Here is a 15,231-nt window from a genome sequence, read left to right as displayed (position 1 = left end):
CTGGAGGGACAGAGGTGTGATGCTTGTGGCTCTCTGAACTCCAGTCTCTTCCACAGGGACCTGTGAGATTTGTGATTGACAGCATCAAATATCCAGCATGCCTGCTCCTTTTTTTCCCCTCTGCTGACCTCTTATCTGAAGTGCTTTCTCCTGCCCTCAGCAGCTGAGTTTCATCACACCAGGGAGGTCTGGCAGCCTGTAACCCCTTGGTAAAACCCGGTGCTCCCAAACCACATCCAGGTGACCACAAAATGTCACTTTTTGGCTCTGAGCTCTGAGTCCTCTTCTCCAAACTTCAGGGGAGTAGCCAGGATGGCCGAACAGTGTCAGGATGCTGCTTTGGGATGCAATTACTCCAGGGCTACCAAGGTGGGATGGAATGATCCTTTCTGAAGTGCTTGGCCTTGTCTGTGTTGAAATAAAGCTGGAGTTTGGCCCTACCTTGGAATCAGCTGCAAACTCAAGGGAAATCCTTGGCACCAGCTTCAAAACCTCCTGTGCTTCTGGGCAAGGCAGGACCTGAGCACAGCTTGGCTTTGTGGGTTTGCTGGAGAGCAGACCTGCACTGGAAAGTCCCTCTGGGAATATTTAGGTAGTTTCAAGGAAGATGAATTCAGTGCACGTGGGAGAGATGTGGGATGAGAAGGCAGATATTTCATACACTGGCTGAGGGGAAAATAGAGGTTTAGCCGTTCTCAATCTTTCTCTGAGTTGCTTATTCCACTCTATATTCCATGTGAACCCTGCACAGGGATTTTAAGCTTTGCTTTCCCTGGGAATCTCTGATGGATCCCTTTGTGGCCACTGCTCTGGAAGTGTCTGATAATCATTGACTGAGAACTTTGCTGGACAGGGTGGCACAGTAAAGGCCAACCCTCTGCTCTGTCTGTGCCATGATGCTCTGAGGCTGCTGATGGGCACTTGTGACCCTCAGTGTGTGCATCTAAAAAAGCTGAAGTGGGGGACGTTGCGTTGAGGCCCTTGGGGGGGGACGTTGCGTTGAGGCCCTTGGGGGGGGGACGTTGCGTTGAGGCCCTTGAGGGGGGGGACGTTGCGTTGAGGCCCTTGAGGGGGGGACGTTGCGTTGAGGCCCTTGGGGGGGGGACGTTGTTGCGTTGAGGCCCTTGGGGGGGGGGGGGACGTTGCGTTGAGGCCCTTGGGGGGGGGGGGACGTTGCGTTGAGGCCCTTGTGGGGGGGGGGGGACATTGCGTTGAGGCCCTTGGGGGGGGGGGACGTTGCGTTGAGGCCCTTGGGGGGGGGGGGGGGGGGGGGACGTTGCGTTGAGGCCCTTGGGGGGGGGGACGTTGCGTTGAGGCCCTTGGGGGGGGGGGACGTTGCGTTGAGGCCCTTGGGGGGGGGGGACGTTGCGTTGAGGCCCTTGGGGGGGGGGGGACGTTGCGTTGAGGCCCTTGGGGGGGGGGGGGACGTTGCGTTGAGGCCCTTGGGGGGGGGGGGGACGTTGCGTTGAGGCCCTTGTGGGGGGGGGGGACGTTGCGTTGAGGCCCTTGGGGGGGGGGGGGACGTTGCGTTGAGGCCCTTGGGGGGGGGGGGACGTTGCGTTGAGGCCCTTGGGGGGGGGGGGGACGTTGCGTTGAGGCCCTTGGGGGGGGGGACGTTGCGTTGAGGCCCTTGGGGGGGGGGGGGGGGACGTTGCGTTGAGGCCCTTGGGGGGGGGGGGGGGGGACGTTGCGTTGAGGCCCTTGGGGGGGGGGGACGTTGCGTTGAGGCCCTTGGGGGGGGGGGGGACGTTGCGTTGAGGCCCTTGGGGGGGGGGGGACGTTGCGTTGAGGCCCTTGGGGGGGGGGGGGACGTTGCGTTGAGGCCCTTGGGGGGGGGGGGACGTTGCGTTGAGGCCCTTGGGGGGGGGGGACGTTGCGTTGAGGCCCTTGGGGGGGGGGGGACGTTGCGTTGAGGCCCTTGGGGGAGGGGGACGTTGCGTTGAGGACTGCTCGTTTTCCAGGCTCATTACACAATCTGTTTGCAAAGTCAATGCTCAGTAACTGGGAGTTGTATTTTCTGAGGTCAGACAAGAGTCTATTTGAGCTCTTTTCATTCTTTTGCAGCAAAGAGGCTGGGAAATATTGTGGTGATGGAGTCAAGTCCCAGTTCCCTGGTTGCCAAAGCTGGTACAGGGCCAGAAGTGCACTCCAAGGAAAGAAATGATGTGCCATGTGTCTTAGCAAGCTGTAGCTCTCTAAGATAGATATTCAAGTGCCCTTTATAGCCAACAGAGTGATGTGGGGAGCACTCCCTGTAGATCTACTGTCTGTTGGCAGCAGGACGTGGCCACACAGTCGGTGGAGATGAGACACTTCACTGCAGATGGTTAAGCTTAAGCAAAATGCATCTATATTACAGGCTCCTGAATTAAATTCCCAATTGCTTAGGGAACCTATTGCATAGAGGAAAAAGTAGATCATGTTTCACCAGACAATGCCTGGGATGAATGACTGGAGCTGGTTTTATAGAAGACACAGCTGATTTTTCTCCCAATATTCTGCCTTTTGTTGGAGAGGGGGAGAGAAATCCTTGCAGATACCTGTCCTCGATGGAGAAAAGGAACGTGGGTGAAGGCAGGATGAGGGAATGTGGTCACTGCTATGATTGGCACTGAGAACTGTTTGTCCCAGGCTTAGTTCCACAGCTGAGACAGCCTGGAAAGACAGAGATAACCAGTGATGTCCTGGGTAAGCCCTTCATATCTGCTGGATTCCAGTTGTACATGTGGTACCAAAGTTGCTTTTGGTAGTTTGTTGTTGCTTTTTGTAGTTTTTTTTTGTTTTTTAACCTTGAGGGGTCTGATGTCAACTCAGGATTAGGAGAAGAAAACATGGAATAAAGATAGTGCCAGAGCTGAAAAAAATACTTAAGCTGAAGGTAAGTGTCACTCCAGGGTTAGCAAGAAAAGGAGGAGAAATTCAGGTGTGGGGATGGCAGAGGCATGGCTGGTAAGAAGAATGAATCTTAAAATCAAGAGAAAAAAAAAATCAAGATTTCCCCCTCCCACCTCAAGCCCATCCTGAATTGGGGAAAAAACAGTGTCAGGTTGGACAGGCCTTGGAGGAACCTGGTCTAGTGAAAGGTGTCCCTGCCCATGGCAGGAGTTTGGGATGAGATGATCTATAAGGTGCCTTCTAATCCAAACCATTCTATGATCTATAAAATTCTGCATATTCAATTCCAAACGGAAAAAACCTCTTAGACTAATCAACAAACTCCATTTTAGTAGAAAAGTTGATTTGTTTTGAGTTGAATGTAGAAAATGAATGTCAAGGAAAAGTCATTTCAAAGCAAGAAAGTCCATCCTTTTCGTTGTGGAAAATGTCAAAAGGGCACACTGACATTTACATTTTTTTCTCTCTCCACTTTGTTCCTGAACAAAAATTTGCCAAAGCCAACAGGGTGTCACTTTTTGATGGAAATCTGTTTTGACAAAAATTTTCCAACCAGCTTTACCAGCTACACACAAACATTTCCACTCTTGATTCCGATCTGGATTTGGCAGGAATGGGGGTAAGGATGAAGAGGGGCTGTTCTTTCAGTACCTGTCAGTGATGTATCAGCCTGTCAAGGAACCCAATACTGCCAAAAGCATCTCCTCCCAGGGAGATCTCAGACCAAGGCTGACTGACCTGGGCAGGGATTAAAACACTCCCCTTATGTGGAATTCTCATGTGAGTTGAATTTGGGTTGGAAAGCTGCTGATCCAGAGTTAGGTCCAGGTGAGACTTCAGATGGGATGGGATTCTAGTAGTTTTTTCTGCATCTATTTACTACTGTCCCTAGCAACAGAGGATCTGTTGGATGTTTGGAGGTTCATCCAGGCTTTGTTCAGTCTGTAGCCCATAAACATCATCTATCTGGTAACATGGACTGGGATAGCACTAGGAGTAAACTCAGACCTTTGTGTTTGCCTGGTGGGAGGTGCAATTGTAGCTCACCTGAATGGTCACCATAGATAATTCACATCAATTGTGCCTTTTGGAGGGTTGTTCTGCTGAATTACAGGCCTTTTACAGCTTTCTGTGAGTTTGGTTTGGGTTTTTTTTTTCTTCTTTCCTTACAGTGTAGTTCCTGGATCATTGTTTGGGGAGTGAGATTAATTTGCAAGAGCCTTATTGACAGGAAAAGGCAGAATGGCTTCAACCTGATAGAGGGAATGTTTAAATTGAGTATTAGGAAGGAATTCTCACCTGTGTTGGTGGTGAGGCACTGAAACAGGCTGCCCAGAGAAGCTGTGGCTGTTCCATCCCTGGAAGTGTTCAAGGATAGGTTGGATAAACTTGGAGCAATCTGGTCTAGTGGAAGGTGTCCCTGCCCATGGCAGGGGAGTGGAACAAGATGAACTCTCAAGTCCTTTTCAATCCAAGTCATTCTGTGATACTTAATGAAGACAGGAGCCTTTCTGGCTCTAGTCAAAGGCAAGGTTTGCTTCAGTTATTTGTGCTATTTCTTGGCAAAAGGCTGGTCCCTCTAAAGATGGCTGAGGAAGTGGAAAGAATCTTTTTCAGAAGTTGGTTCATGTTCCCAGTATTGTTAGACTAAATATTATCTTGGGCTAGACATCACTTTTAGACTGTCAATTTTAAGCAAGATTAACCCCCCTCCAAAGTTCTTTCCGCAATGTATTACAGCGAATACAGGAGGATGAGCAGGTGCAGTTTGCTCTTCTCTGAAGGAAGAGACCAGGGCACAGGCTGATGGAAGATCTTTGGGAAGGAGGGAACAGGATTCACACAACTCTGCACCTTCTGGGTGTCATCAACAGCTTGTCTTTAAGGAGGGAACCTCCTTGAAGTCTGCAGGCCACAGATCACAGGCAGCTCCCACCTGCTGACAAGGTGCTGCTGAGGTGTGTGACAATCCAGATGACCATCAGCTCCCAGAAACCACTTGTCCATGCTCTCCTGTCCCTTCCTTTCGCTGAGTGGCACCAAGGGAAAGCGACAGCTGGAACATCACCTGGCCAGCCAACAGAAATGCCAGCAAAAATGGAAGGGGGAGTTTTCAGAATTCTTTTTTCGTTTCTTTTATGACCAGCTTAGCTGTGCAGTAGCTTTGATACCACACTCTTCTTCCCCTGGCTGAGCTGTTCCTTTGGCCAAAAGCTCCTATAACCAGGTCTTCTGCAGAACACAGCTGCTTTCTCCATCTATTCACCCAGCTTTAGACACACCCCTGAGCTCCCATGACCCACTAGCTGAGCTTGTGATCATCATGTAATGCTGAGTGAGGACTTTGATTTATGGCCAGTCATGACAAAACATTATTTTCTCCAAAATCTACAATGCCAATGCAGTTAAATGCCTTCCTGACATCCAATCCCATCAGATCTCGGAAGCTCAGCAGGGTCAGCCCCGGATTAGTACTTGGATGGGAGACCTCCTGGAAAATGCCGGGTGCTGTAGGTTCTAGTCCTGAGGACTTCACTGGCACCATCCAAGCTTGCTTGGCTGTGGCAGATGGACCTCAGGACTTAAACAGTGGGGCCAGTTCTGTGCACTCTGAGCCTCACCTAAAATCCACTGCGCAGGCTGGAAGGGCCCACCCATGTGGGGACAGCCCTGCCCAAATCTTCGTTTGCAAAGTTTGGCCATACATACAGTGCCAATCAGTTCTGCTTCTCCTGCCCCTGGTGTGGCAGTTGGGTTGGAGGCAGAAGTTGGTCATCTCTGTGTCATGGCTGCAGGAACATCTGACATATTCAGCCTGTTCTCATGTAGCTCTTCTCAAACTATTAGTCTGGGAATTGGGCATCCCAGATAATACTTGGTAGGTATCTGTGAAGTCCAGTTACCTGCTCATTTTTTGATATTTACAGATGAAAAAAAGTCTATTCTTGCTGCATTCATCTGTGCAACATTTATATCCAGTGCATGGGAAGGAAGAATTTTGCAAGCCTCTCTCATACCTTGTTGGGATCATATCAGTGGGAACCATCCTGATGGAGATGAGGGTCCAAGATATTCTGGCTTTATCCAGTCCTTCCCTCTAGAAGGAGGACAGCCCAATTTGTACTTCAGTTCTGAACACAGAGGGCTGGGGGGGGAGGAAGAAAAATTAAAAAAAAAAATCTGAGCACAAGTGCTTGGACGTTACAGGCAGGATAAAAAAAAAGAGCCACAGCGGCAATAAAATTAATTTCCTTCTCTAATATATACAAGACTTTCTCCAAGAGAATTATGACCCAAGCTGATCAAAGTCTGTAAGTGGTACTTATGCTATCAGTTTCACCCCCTTAATGCCCTCCTGTCAAAACAAAATCCCTCCAAAAGGCTTTGAGGAAAATCACATGAGCATAATGGGTCTCAGAAAAATGGCCCTAAGTACTCAGTAACATATACAGAGAGGACTATTAGATCTGCTGGTGTAATTGTACTTATATTCAAATGTAAACACTCTTATATGAGCAAGTTACTGCTTACCCACAGAGCAGAGCACCAGGCTTGGGTTATTGAGGGAGAGGGGAGGGGTTGGCAGCAGTGGGAACTTTGCCCTAAGACAGGATGGTGACTTAAGACAGAATTAGATAAAAGCAGAAGGGGAAAGGTGGGGGAAGGATGGGCCTTATTAAAGAACCTTTTTCAGACATACAGGGAGAGGATGAATTTGCAACGGGAGAAAATAGTCCTGTCATGTTGCTCTCAGGTAGGAGCCGGAGATATTGAACTATCTGATCCTTTATCTGCTGTAATGTGTTTGTTTGAACAAGTTCTTGGTGGATTTAGTGCTGCCCTGACAGCTCTGGGAACCAGAGTCCTCAGTATTCCCAGAATAGATGCACCAGGCAGTGCTGTGTCCAGAGTGAGGGTGGTGTGGAGGCTCCAGCTGCCCAGCCCAGGTCAGGACCATTCAAGACTTATGGATCCAGTAAAGATGACACCTCAAGCGCCCAGTTTTCAGCACTGGGAGGAGGTACAGACAATTCTGATTGAGATGCTTTTCATCTTTGGAGGATTTGTTGATACACCTGTAAGGAAACACCAGTTTTCTCATTTTGGTCCTTGGCAGTTCAACAGGACACCCCATTACAGGACAAGTGCAGCTCCCTTTGCTCCAGCCTTCAGCAGGCACCTCCTGGTTGGGTGCTGAGCACTCCTGCCATCAGCTCTGCCCTTTCCCATCACTGTGTGGGATGTGTCAGCTCTTCAAGAGTCCTTTGCTGTGAGCAGCCATGTCCCAGCTGTGTTCAGTGACAGGATGAACAGCATCAGTGGGTTCAGTGGTGGCAGCAAAGCTGAGTATTGGTGGTGGGTTTGGTGACTTTGGGTAGAAAAGTTGCTTTTGAGGGTTAATACCAATTCTGTTTCATCCTGTGCAAACCAAAACCAGGCATGGATTTCAGCACTCATTCCTTCAGTCCTTGCTTTCCCCCGTTTCCTCCTCCCTTTGCATTGCAGCTCTCTCTGTCTGAGGCTAAAAGGTCCTTCCTAGGAGGCTCCTTCCTCTTCCCCATGGGTTCTCAATGCTCTTCATGTTCTGCAGACTTCTCAACCTCTTTGCCACATGACTCTTCTCCCTGGAAGCACTAGCTCAGTATACCAAAAAGCAGGATCAGGCCAGCAGAGCAAAGGGATATTTTTGACAAAACCTTGAAATATTTCAAAGACTTAAAAAATAATAAAAATCCAAAACAACCCAAGAAATTAATGCCAATGAACTCATACAGTTTCTATTACCTTTGTTTTACCTGGTGAGTTGAAAACAAGTCTTGCCTACCAATCCTTCTCTTACACTGGGGCAGAGATAAAGTCTGCTGGAGTCAATGAAAAGATATTCACAGATCAGGCTCATCCAGATTCCTAATTTCTCATGGAGGTATTTCCCTCTCTGTCTGTCCTTCCTGGCCTTACTGTCCTGCTCTCTCTTTGGAGGAAATTCCTTTCCTGGTGATAACCAGGTCTCTAGCTCATATTTCCTCTTTCTTGTTGACAGTTTTAAACCAATAGATTTATGAACTTTGAAGTAATAGAAGTATTTAAGGCATACCTACTATTTCCCTTATCTAGAACAGGCAAGGGTTATTCTTCTTCTAGACACTGCACTTGTAACAGGAGACACTTGCCTTTCAGCCTATCCTTTGGAAAGCCAACCCTGCTTTGCTTAATGAGGACTTTGGCAACCTCTGATTATTCATGTGTTATTACCAGCTTTGTCCCAGTGAGTCCTACAGTGTTTTTTGCCAGCTTTTACCCCCGCTCAGACCAAAGAGGTGAATGTGATTTTGAGGTGGCCACAGCAAACTGCTCATGCCCAGCATCTCTGATGGGTACATGAGGGTGGTGGGTGATGAGTGGATGGTCAATGGAGCAATTTGCAGTTATTTTCCATCAGTGCTGGAATGCACATCAGAGTGAGTTAGCAGGTCCATGCCCTGCTCTCCTATTGTAGCCCCTGGCCCAAATGCCCTGCTCTCATCTCCAAATCCTACTCTGCTTCTCCAACTTCAGCTCCTTTTCTGAGTTCCACCCTTCAAAATGCAAATAACCTGGCTCTCAAAGTGCTGCAGGCTGGATGGCAGGCTCAGAAATGCTCAGAGTAGTGACAGGGGACATGGAGCTGCTCTCATGCCTGGACTAAATCAACCCATGTGCTGATTTAATGAGGCAAATCCCACAAGTGACTGGAGTTAGACAGAATCACAGAGGTAGCCGCAGCTTCCCCCGGCACCTCCCAGAACTCCCAAGGGGCAGAGGAAGAATGCTGCAGGTAGGACAACTTTAGTGTTAATTAAGATTTTGCATCCAGTGAGGGTCATCTGGCAAAATCTTGTGGCAAAATTATCTCTAGGTATGGCTGGACTTAGTTCCAACAATTCAAGATTCCCAACACTATGCTGTGGATCAAGCAATAACATCCCTGTGGTGTGCTGCTGCCTGCTGTGAGAGTTTCTTTCCATGTGCACATCAAGAGGACACTGGGAAGCTTCTCCAGCATGATCCTGAGACTGTGTATCCCTGTCAGCAACACTGAAAGCAGGATTTTGTGGAGGGATGAGGGATTGTATGAAGGAATTGGAGGATCCTTGGGTGCTGCGTGTTCTGCTTTGCTTGTGAGAGGGAAGAGCTAAACTGATCCCAAACCAGTGCTTTGCCCAGGTGAAAGAGGATCAAAAGAATGATCCTTAAGCATTTGGAACAGCTTTGAGAGCCAGAAAGTGACTGCTGGTTGTCTGATGAGAATCTGCTTTTGGGATAAGATGTCTGTAATCCACCCCATTCCCAACCTGCTTGTGTTCCTGTCTAAGATGGCTTGGTACTGGAAACAGGAAAGATTGGTGGGTCTGTGCCCAAATGAATCATAGAATCATCATAGAGTCCCAGAATGGTTTGGGTTGGAAGGGACCTTAAAGACCATCTCGTTCCACCCCCTGTCATGGTCAGGGACAGCTTCCATCAGACCAGGTTGCTCCAAGCCCTGTCCAGCCTGGCCTTGAACACTTTCAGGGATGGGTGTGGACACAGACCTGCACAAGCAATATTTACCACCGTGCTGAGCAGCAGATTTTGTGCTTTTTTTGCTATTTGTTTGAGCATTTCTCCCCTTCCTTTTGTCTGGTGGCTCTGAGGTTCAGCTCTCAAGCAAGAAGCAGAACAGGGAGATCATACACTGGCATTTCCCCAACTTTATCAGCTGTGGGCTGAAAAAAATAAATCATTTTCCAAGGCTATAAACCCAGAATCTTTCACCAACTCCTACAGTAACTCACATGTGCAGAACAACAGCAGGCTGTTTATCCAACTCTGCCTCTGTAGCAGAGTTAATGATTTTCCAGCAGCATCAGTCACATGTGGACTGGAAGCTGTACTGCTGCCCAGAGCAGGGCAGAGGAAAGCACGGGATTCAGGGTAAGAGAAACTACATTTCCTCTTCCAAAACCCAAGTTTGGGAGGTTTTTGAAGGGTATTTTTAAAGGCACCTGCATTTTCTCTTCCTGCTGTACTCCGTGTTGCTTCTTAGCTGTGATTTACCCAGACCAGCTGTCAGAGAAGCAGAAATTGGTACTGGAAGGGTTAACCTGATGTGCTGGGATGTTCCTCTCTCCTGTTGATCCCCAGGTCTTGTCTCTGTTAAACATCTCCCCCTCTCTTTTACATTCAGATCTTCTTTTACAAGGCTGAGCTCGGGAATTTCAGCCCAGCCAAGAGCCATCTCCCCATCCATTAAGGCTTTGTGACAGCAGGTAACAATATCACTTCAAAAGGTCCAACTTGCACCATTTCCCTCCTCTCCAAATTAAACTCTGACAACATCTGAGCACATCACAGGGAGAAGCAGCTGCCTTGTTTCTTTGCAAGATTCATCCATACCCAAATGGGCCAATTTTAGGGGGCAAAGGCAGAGCTGAGCCCAGTGGCCTTTGGTGGGTTTTGGGCACTGCAAGGCTATTTGCTCAGAGACCATCACAGTCGAGTTTTAGCCATCTCACCCCCCAAGAGGAGCTGAAGATACTCTGTTTTATCAGCCTGCTGCTGACCTCTTACCCTGCATCAGGCCAGCAAAGGCTGGATCATGTCTTGGCTAATCACCGTGGCTGCCGAGCCTTGAAGGGCTGCATCCAGCCTGGGATGCATGAGCTCACTGTCTCAGCTTGCCTTGGCCTTTTTTTTTCCTTTCTGCTTTCTGTTTTTATTCTCTGCTGACTCAGTCTCCTGTTTCTTACATCTTTATTTCCACACTGGCACCCAGCTCATGCATCCTTTCCATCTGCCCCATCCCTTGGGGTGCAGGTTGTTCCCACAGCACTGCCTGTGCTCGTGTGTGGTCCCACCTGGGAGGAACAGGGGTGTGATTTTGTCTCTCCTGCCCGGGCACTACTTAGTGATAACAATAACAGTCAGAGAAAGGTCTCTTGTGAGGGGAGATCAAACAGAAGGTGGAATGTTGGGTTGGACAATTCTAGGAGGGCAGCTCAGGAGGTGCCAGTGTGTTGCATGGGCAGGGAAAGAGGTAAGTTTTTACTTTCTTTCCAAACATCTTTTTTTTTTCTGCAAGAAAAATGCAGGGAAATAAATAACCTTGTACCTTTTTAGTTTTTGGACAGCAGTTAGAAAGAAATAAATCTGAAAACCTAAGGCATGCACACACAGAATATTCTAGGCTCTACCTACAGTTTCTTTTTATTATTTGTCCCAGAAATATTCATGTAAAACATTTTCTTCCTAGAAATCCTTCACTTAAACCCATTTATTTACAGAACTGCCTTCAGCTTCTGCAACCCCCCCCACAAACCCCTCACCTGAATAAGGAGCTGCTTATAACTCACACTGGATTTGCTAAGTATTTAGCTAATTTGCTAAATTGCCTCCAAATTTCCAATGAAATCTCCTCTCAGGTGATTACTGGAGGAGCCACAGACATCCTGTGCCTCCCCAGAAATCCTCAGCAAGCCTGGATAGGATGAGAGTCTCTCCTTTAATTTGCAGTAATGAGTTACAGGGTGATTGAACTCGCAGAGTGCCAGGTCACTGTGGTGTATTAATGCACACGGTTGTACAAGCACTGGAGCTCAGACCTGGGCCGTGCCACTGCTCTTACTGCAATTAGTGGGCTGAGGTTTATGGCTTGTCCTTTGGCTTGTAAATCAGCAGGAAACCAGTCCCAAATGTCCAGGGCCTTTCTCAAACCTTGCTCTGAAGGGCAGGAATGTTTGATGCTGAGGGATAGAGAAGCACCTGTGGTTGTGTTCCCATCCTATTTCCTTGCCAGTCACTGTGGACACCTTGTGCTTACTGGGGGGCTGTTGGATCTTAGGGAGACCTCGTGGCTTCTTCTCTGTGGTCCTTGGCCCTACTGAAATCTCTGTATCCTAAAGGACACCCACTGCTGCAGGAATAACTCCTGTGCCTTCAAAGGCAAGGAGCTGCTCTGGCAGGATGGCTCTTAATGTGTGAATAATTACAGCTTTTTAAAAGGAGAAGTAGATCTGGACCCATGTAAGCCTTCGGGGAACTCTTTCAGTCTTCCCCCAGGCTTTCTGATGTCTTTTTTTCTGTGCTATTAAGGAGAATTATCCAAAGGAGACCACTCTCATTTCGATTTATGTGATCAGTGTTTAAATAGAGCTTGACTGATAATTCAATTAATTGATTCAATTTATGGCTGGTTTGAAAATGGCTCTTTCAGGACTCTTCCCAATCCTGTGACTCCCAGAATCACAGTCCCTTCTGGCTCTGCACTGAGCACCCCAAAACACAGGACACCCCCACTAACCCAGGGCTGGCTCCCATCAGACCCAGGCAAGTGCATGGTGAGAGCTTCCTTTGGCAGGAAGAAAGGTGAACTGTTTTCCCTGCTCCAAACCCCTCCCCCAGCACCTCTTGGATCTTTTTTTACCCCTCTGATCTCCAAAGATACCACAGGAAAAGTCAGAATCAGCATCTTCCCCCTGAATCATATTTTCAGGCACTTGCAACTTGGTGAGCCTCCTTAATCACACCAAGGGCAATGCAATGCAGCATTGCAGACAAAGGCAGAATTTACCCACTAAAATAACTTAAAGGCTGTAGGATGCTCCTACAACCTCTGATTTCTTTTCTAGGATGCTGGAGAAGACACAGGTGCTCCCCAAAAATGAAATGACTTATTGCCAATGAGCTCCTTGTGGTGCCAACCTCTACTCCAGCTACAGATCACTGGAAACCCAAATTTTTGTAAGTTTTAAAGTTGAATTTTAAGGTAAAAGAAAAAAGTGAAATTTGGGCTTGGGTTCTAATGCTGCCTCCTCCTTTCTCTGGCCATGGGCTGCTGCCATCCTTCCCCAGACTGTCCACACTGTAGTGATCCTGGAGAATCCCTGTCTGTCTCCATCTCCCCATGAGTGACAGAGATGGATGATGGTGCTGCTGGGAACGTGCTCTCAGGCTCAGGCTTTCCTCTCAGGAGAAAGCTGGAGGCCCTGGGAGCCCCTGATGAAGATGTAAGAGCCGTGTTTGACACGCCAGCTCTTTTGTCGGGACAATCGTGGCTCGCGTCGGCCGCCTGCCATCCCAGGAGCACCACGGTCCTGCCTAGAAGGGTCACCGGGACTCATGGTCCCTTTTCTGGCCACAACCAAAGGCTGGGACAATAAGAAATAAGCTTGGAGAAGAGCTTGAAGAAACATCTTTTTAGGGGTACACAAGGTAGAGGTGATGAAAACAGCTGGGAAGCATCACAGGAGGAGGAAAGACACAGGGAGAAATGTTTGCTCCCCCTGCAAAAGGGAAGAAGGATGAGCAATGAGCAGACAAACCCCCGAAGGAGTTAATTCCCCAAGCAGTGCACTAAGTGGTCAGCAGCCCAATAAATTATGCCCTCGAAAGACAAACCACAATCATCATTAGTCACGGCTCATTGGCCTGTTAAGGCTCCTCAGTGAAGTTTATCTCTTCCCTCCTGTCCACCGGCAGCCATATTTCATGCTCCGAAAACAGATGACCCCTGGGGTCAGCGAAATGAAAGCCCCATTCAACAGGTCTGCGAAGGACTCGCCACGGAAAAAAACGGCCGAGGTCAAAATAACATTGAGATACAGGCAGCCCTCGAGCCGCTGCCCTGGCCGAGCAGACACACACCACACGCTCAAGTGACCAAGACATGTTAATCCGTTTCAGGATCAGGCAGGGTCAGGCTGGGGCTGGGAGGAACAGTGGCATAATTAGGTGAGGGTGACCTCCATAAAACAGTAATGGGCTTCCAGAGGCCGGCACAGCGCGGCCCATCCTGCTCTGCACCCACTACCCCGCTCTTTGGGAGTTGGGAATGGCCAAGCAGGGTGGAGGGAGTCCCAAATGCTGTCCTTGTCCTTGCTGATGGGCAGAGAGGGTGGAAAGCACATGGGAACTGTACCCACTGTGATTTTAGAGTGAGGTCTTTTAAAAGAAAGGAAAGATTTTCTTTGCTTCATTTCTATTAAATAAAACTGGAGAGTATTTGGGGCATGTGCAGCATGAGGCTGAAATAGGTGATGTTGAAAGCTCCTGCCTGCACACAGCACTGCAAGGCAGCAGGAAAAGAGAGGGGGAAAGGGTGTGCTGAGAAATAAGAGGGCTTTGAAGAATGTTTTGTAGGATGTTGTTTTCCTAATATTCTGTAAGTTCCTGTGTATAGGTGTGGAAATCTACCTTGGAAGAGCCGGACATGTTGGTGTGAGATGAAGCTCTGCATCCTGGAGGGATGGAGGGAGAGGAGCTTCAGGCCAGCTTCAGCTTCTTACACGGGATGATCACAAAAGTCTGTACTGGAGGGCACAGGTGGCTCAGGGTGAGTTCATGTTTTTCAAACAATGTCATATGGCCAGTTGAAAACTCCAAAAGTGCCTTTGAAATAGAATTTAATGCCATGAATTTCAAGTCCTGAAGATCAGTATCCTTTGAGAGTACTCGTTCTGCAGCAGAGCAGCATTTTTATTCCAGGGAAGAGTTTGTGTGGTAGGAAGAATAAGAAAGATGGTGAGGAAAGTACCTGAGTGTTTTACACTTTGTGTTTATTTGTTTTGAACCAGAATGGTGTTCAGTTCTTGGCTACAAAAGGAGTACTCAACATTATGATGTTATAACATGAAGTTGTAAATATATCAGAAATAATCCTCATTTAAATTGATTGATTGACACTTCAAGGGTTTGATTGAGGAACAACAGAGATCAAGTCAGGCTCCTCTTTTGCCAGCACTTTGGTGGGCAATCAGCATCATCTTTAGGAAGTCAGAGCTGTGCTAATACCTGAGAGGAGGGAAAGGCAACACAGGGGTTTATTTATGGGATTGAAGCTTTTCCTGTGGCAGCAGGAGATGCTGGTGCAGGAATGTGTCCCCTCACCAGTGCCTGCAGGACCAGTTACCTCTTTATCCCACTTCATGTTCAACCTGTGCTTCTCCAGGTGTAACATATTTAGGCTCTGGAAGACACACTGCACTCAGTAACATCAGTTTCCTGGTGCTGGAGGTCAAATTTGGGGCTGAACCTACTTTGCCATTCGTGTCTCTATAAATGAAGAGTTTTAAAACCAGCTCCCCTGATGACTCTGATCTCCTGTAAATCAGGAGGTGCTGGCTCAGGACTTTTCCAGGGAAGGAGGCAGAGGAGGGGTAAGTAACAGGGGTAACTCTACCTAAGGTTTTACAGAGATAATTCCTTCTCAAAACAGCTTGTGGGGATCACATTTTAAAACAGCTATTTGTCTGCCTATTTATTGGTGAGAGAATCATGGGATGTTTTAATATGAAGCAATAGAGATGATGTGATTTGGGA

At 48.1% G+C, this 15,231-nt stretch overlaps 1 protein-coding gene across 1 annotated transcript; it reads right to left on the bottom strand.

Moving 5' to 3' along the window:
* Positions 1-930: 930 nt before the first annotated feature.
* LOC139680110 (basic salivary proline-rich protein 3-like) lies at positions 931-1,967 on the bottom strand. Its single transcript, XM_071572389.1, has 3 exons — positions 1,465-1,967; positions 1,211-1,409; positions 931-1,155 (listed from the first exon to the last, which is right to left on the bottom strand). Exons 1-3 carry the CDS (start codon positions 1,965-1,967, stop codon positions 931-933), a joined length of 927 nt encoding a protein of 308 aa, XP_071428490.1.
* Between the last annotated feature and the right edge of the window lie 13,264 nt (positions 1,968-15,231).

Source organism: Pithys albifrons, chromosome 17, assembly GCF_047495875.1.
Source record: "Pithys albifrons albifrons isolate INPA30051 chromosome 17, PitAlb_v1, whole genome shotgun sequence".
Classification (NCBI taxonomy): domain Eukaryota; kingdom Metazoa; phylum Chordata; class Aves; order Passeriformes; family Thamnophilidae; genus Pithys; species Pithys albifrons.
Note: the sequence above shows the minus strand (reverse complement) of the source record. Positions and strands in the feature narration are given on the sequence as shown.

What these genes read in the sequence shown, in the direction of transcription:
- LOC139680110 (XM_071572389.1), bottom strand. Translation starts at nt 1,967, where the DNA reads ATGAGCCTGGAAAACGAGCAGTCCTCAACGCAACGTCCCCCTCCCCCA. An exon ending in CCCCCCACAAGGGCCTCAAC is followed by an intron (nt 1,410 to 1,464) that starts GCAACGTCCCCC and finishes CCCCCCCCCAAG; the next exon opens with GGCCTCAACGCAACGTCCCC. An exon ending in CCCCCCCCAAGGGCCTCAAC is followed by an intron (nt 1,156 to 1,210) that starts GCAATGTCCCCC and finishes CCCCCCCCCAAG; the next exon opens with GGCCTCAACGCAACGTCCCC.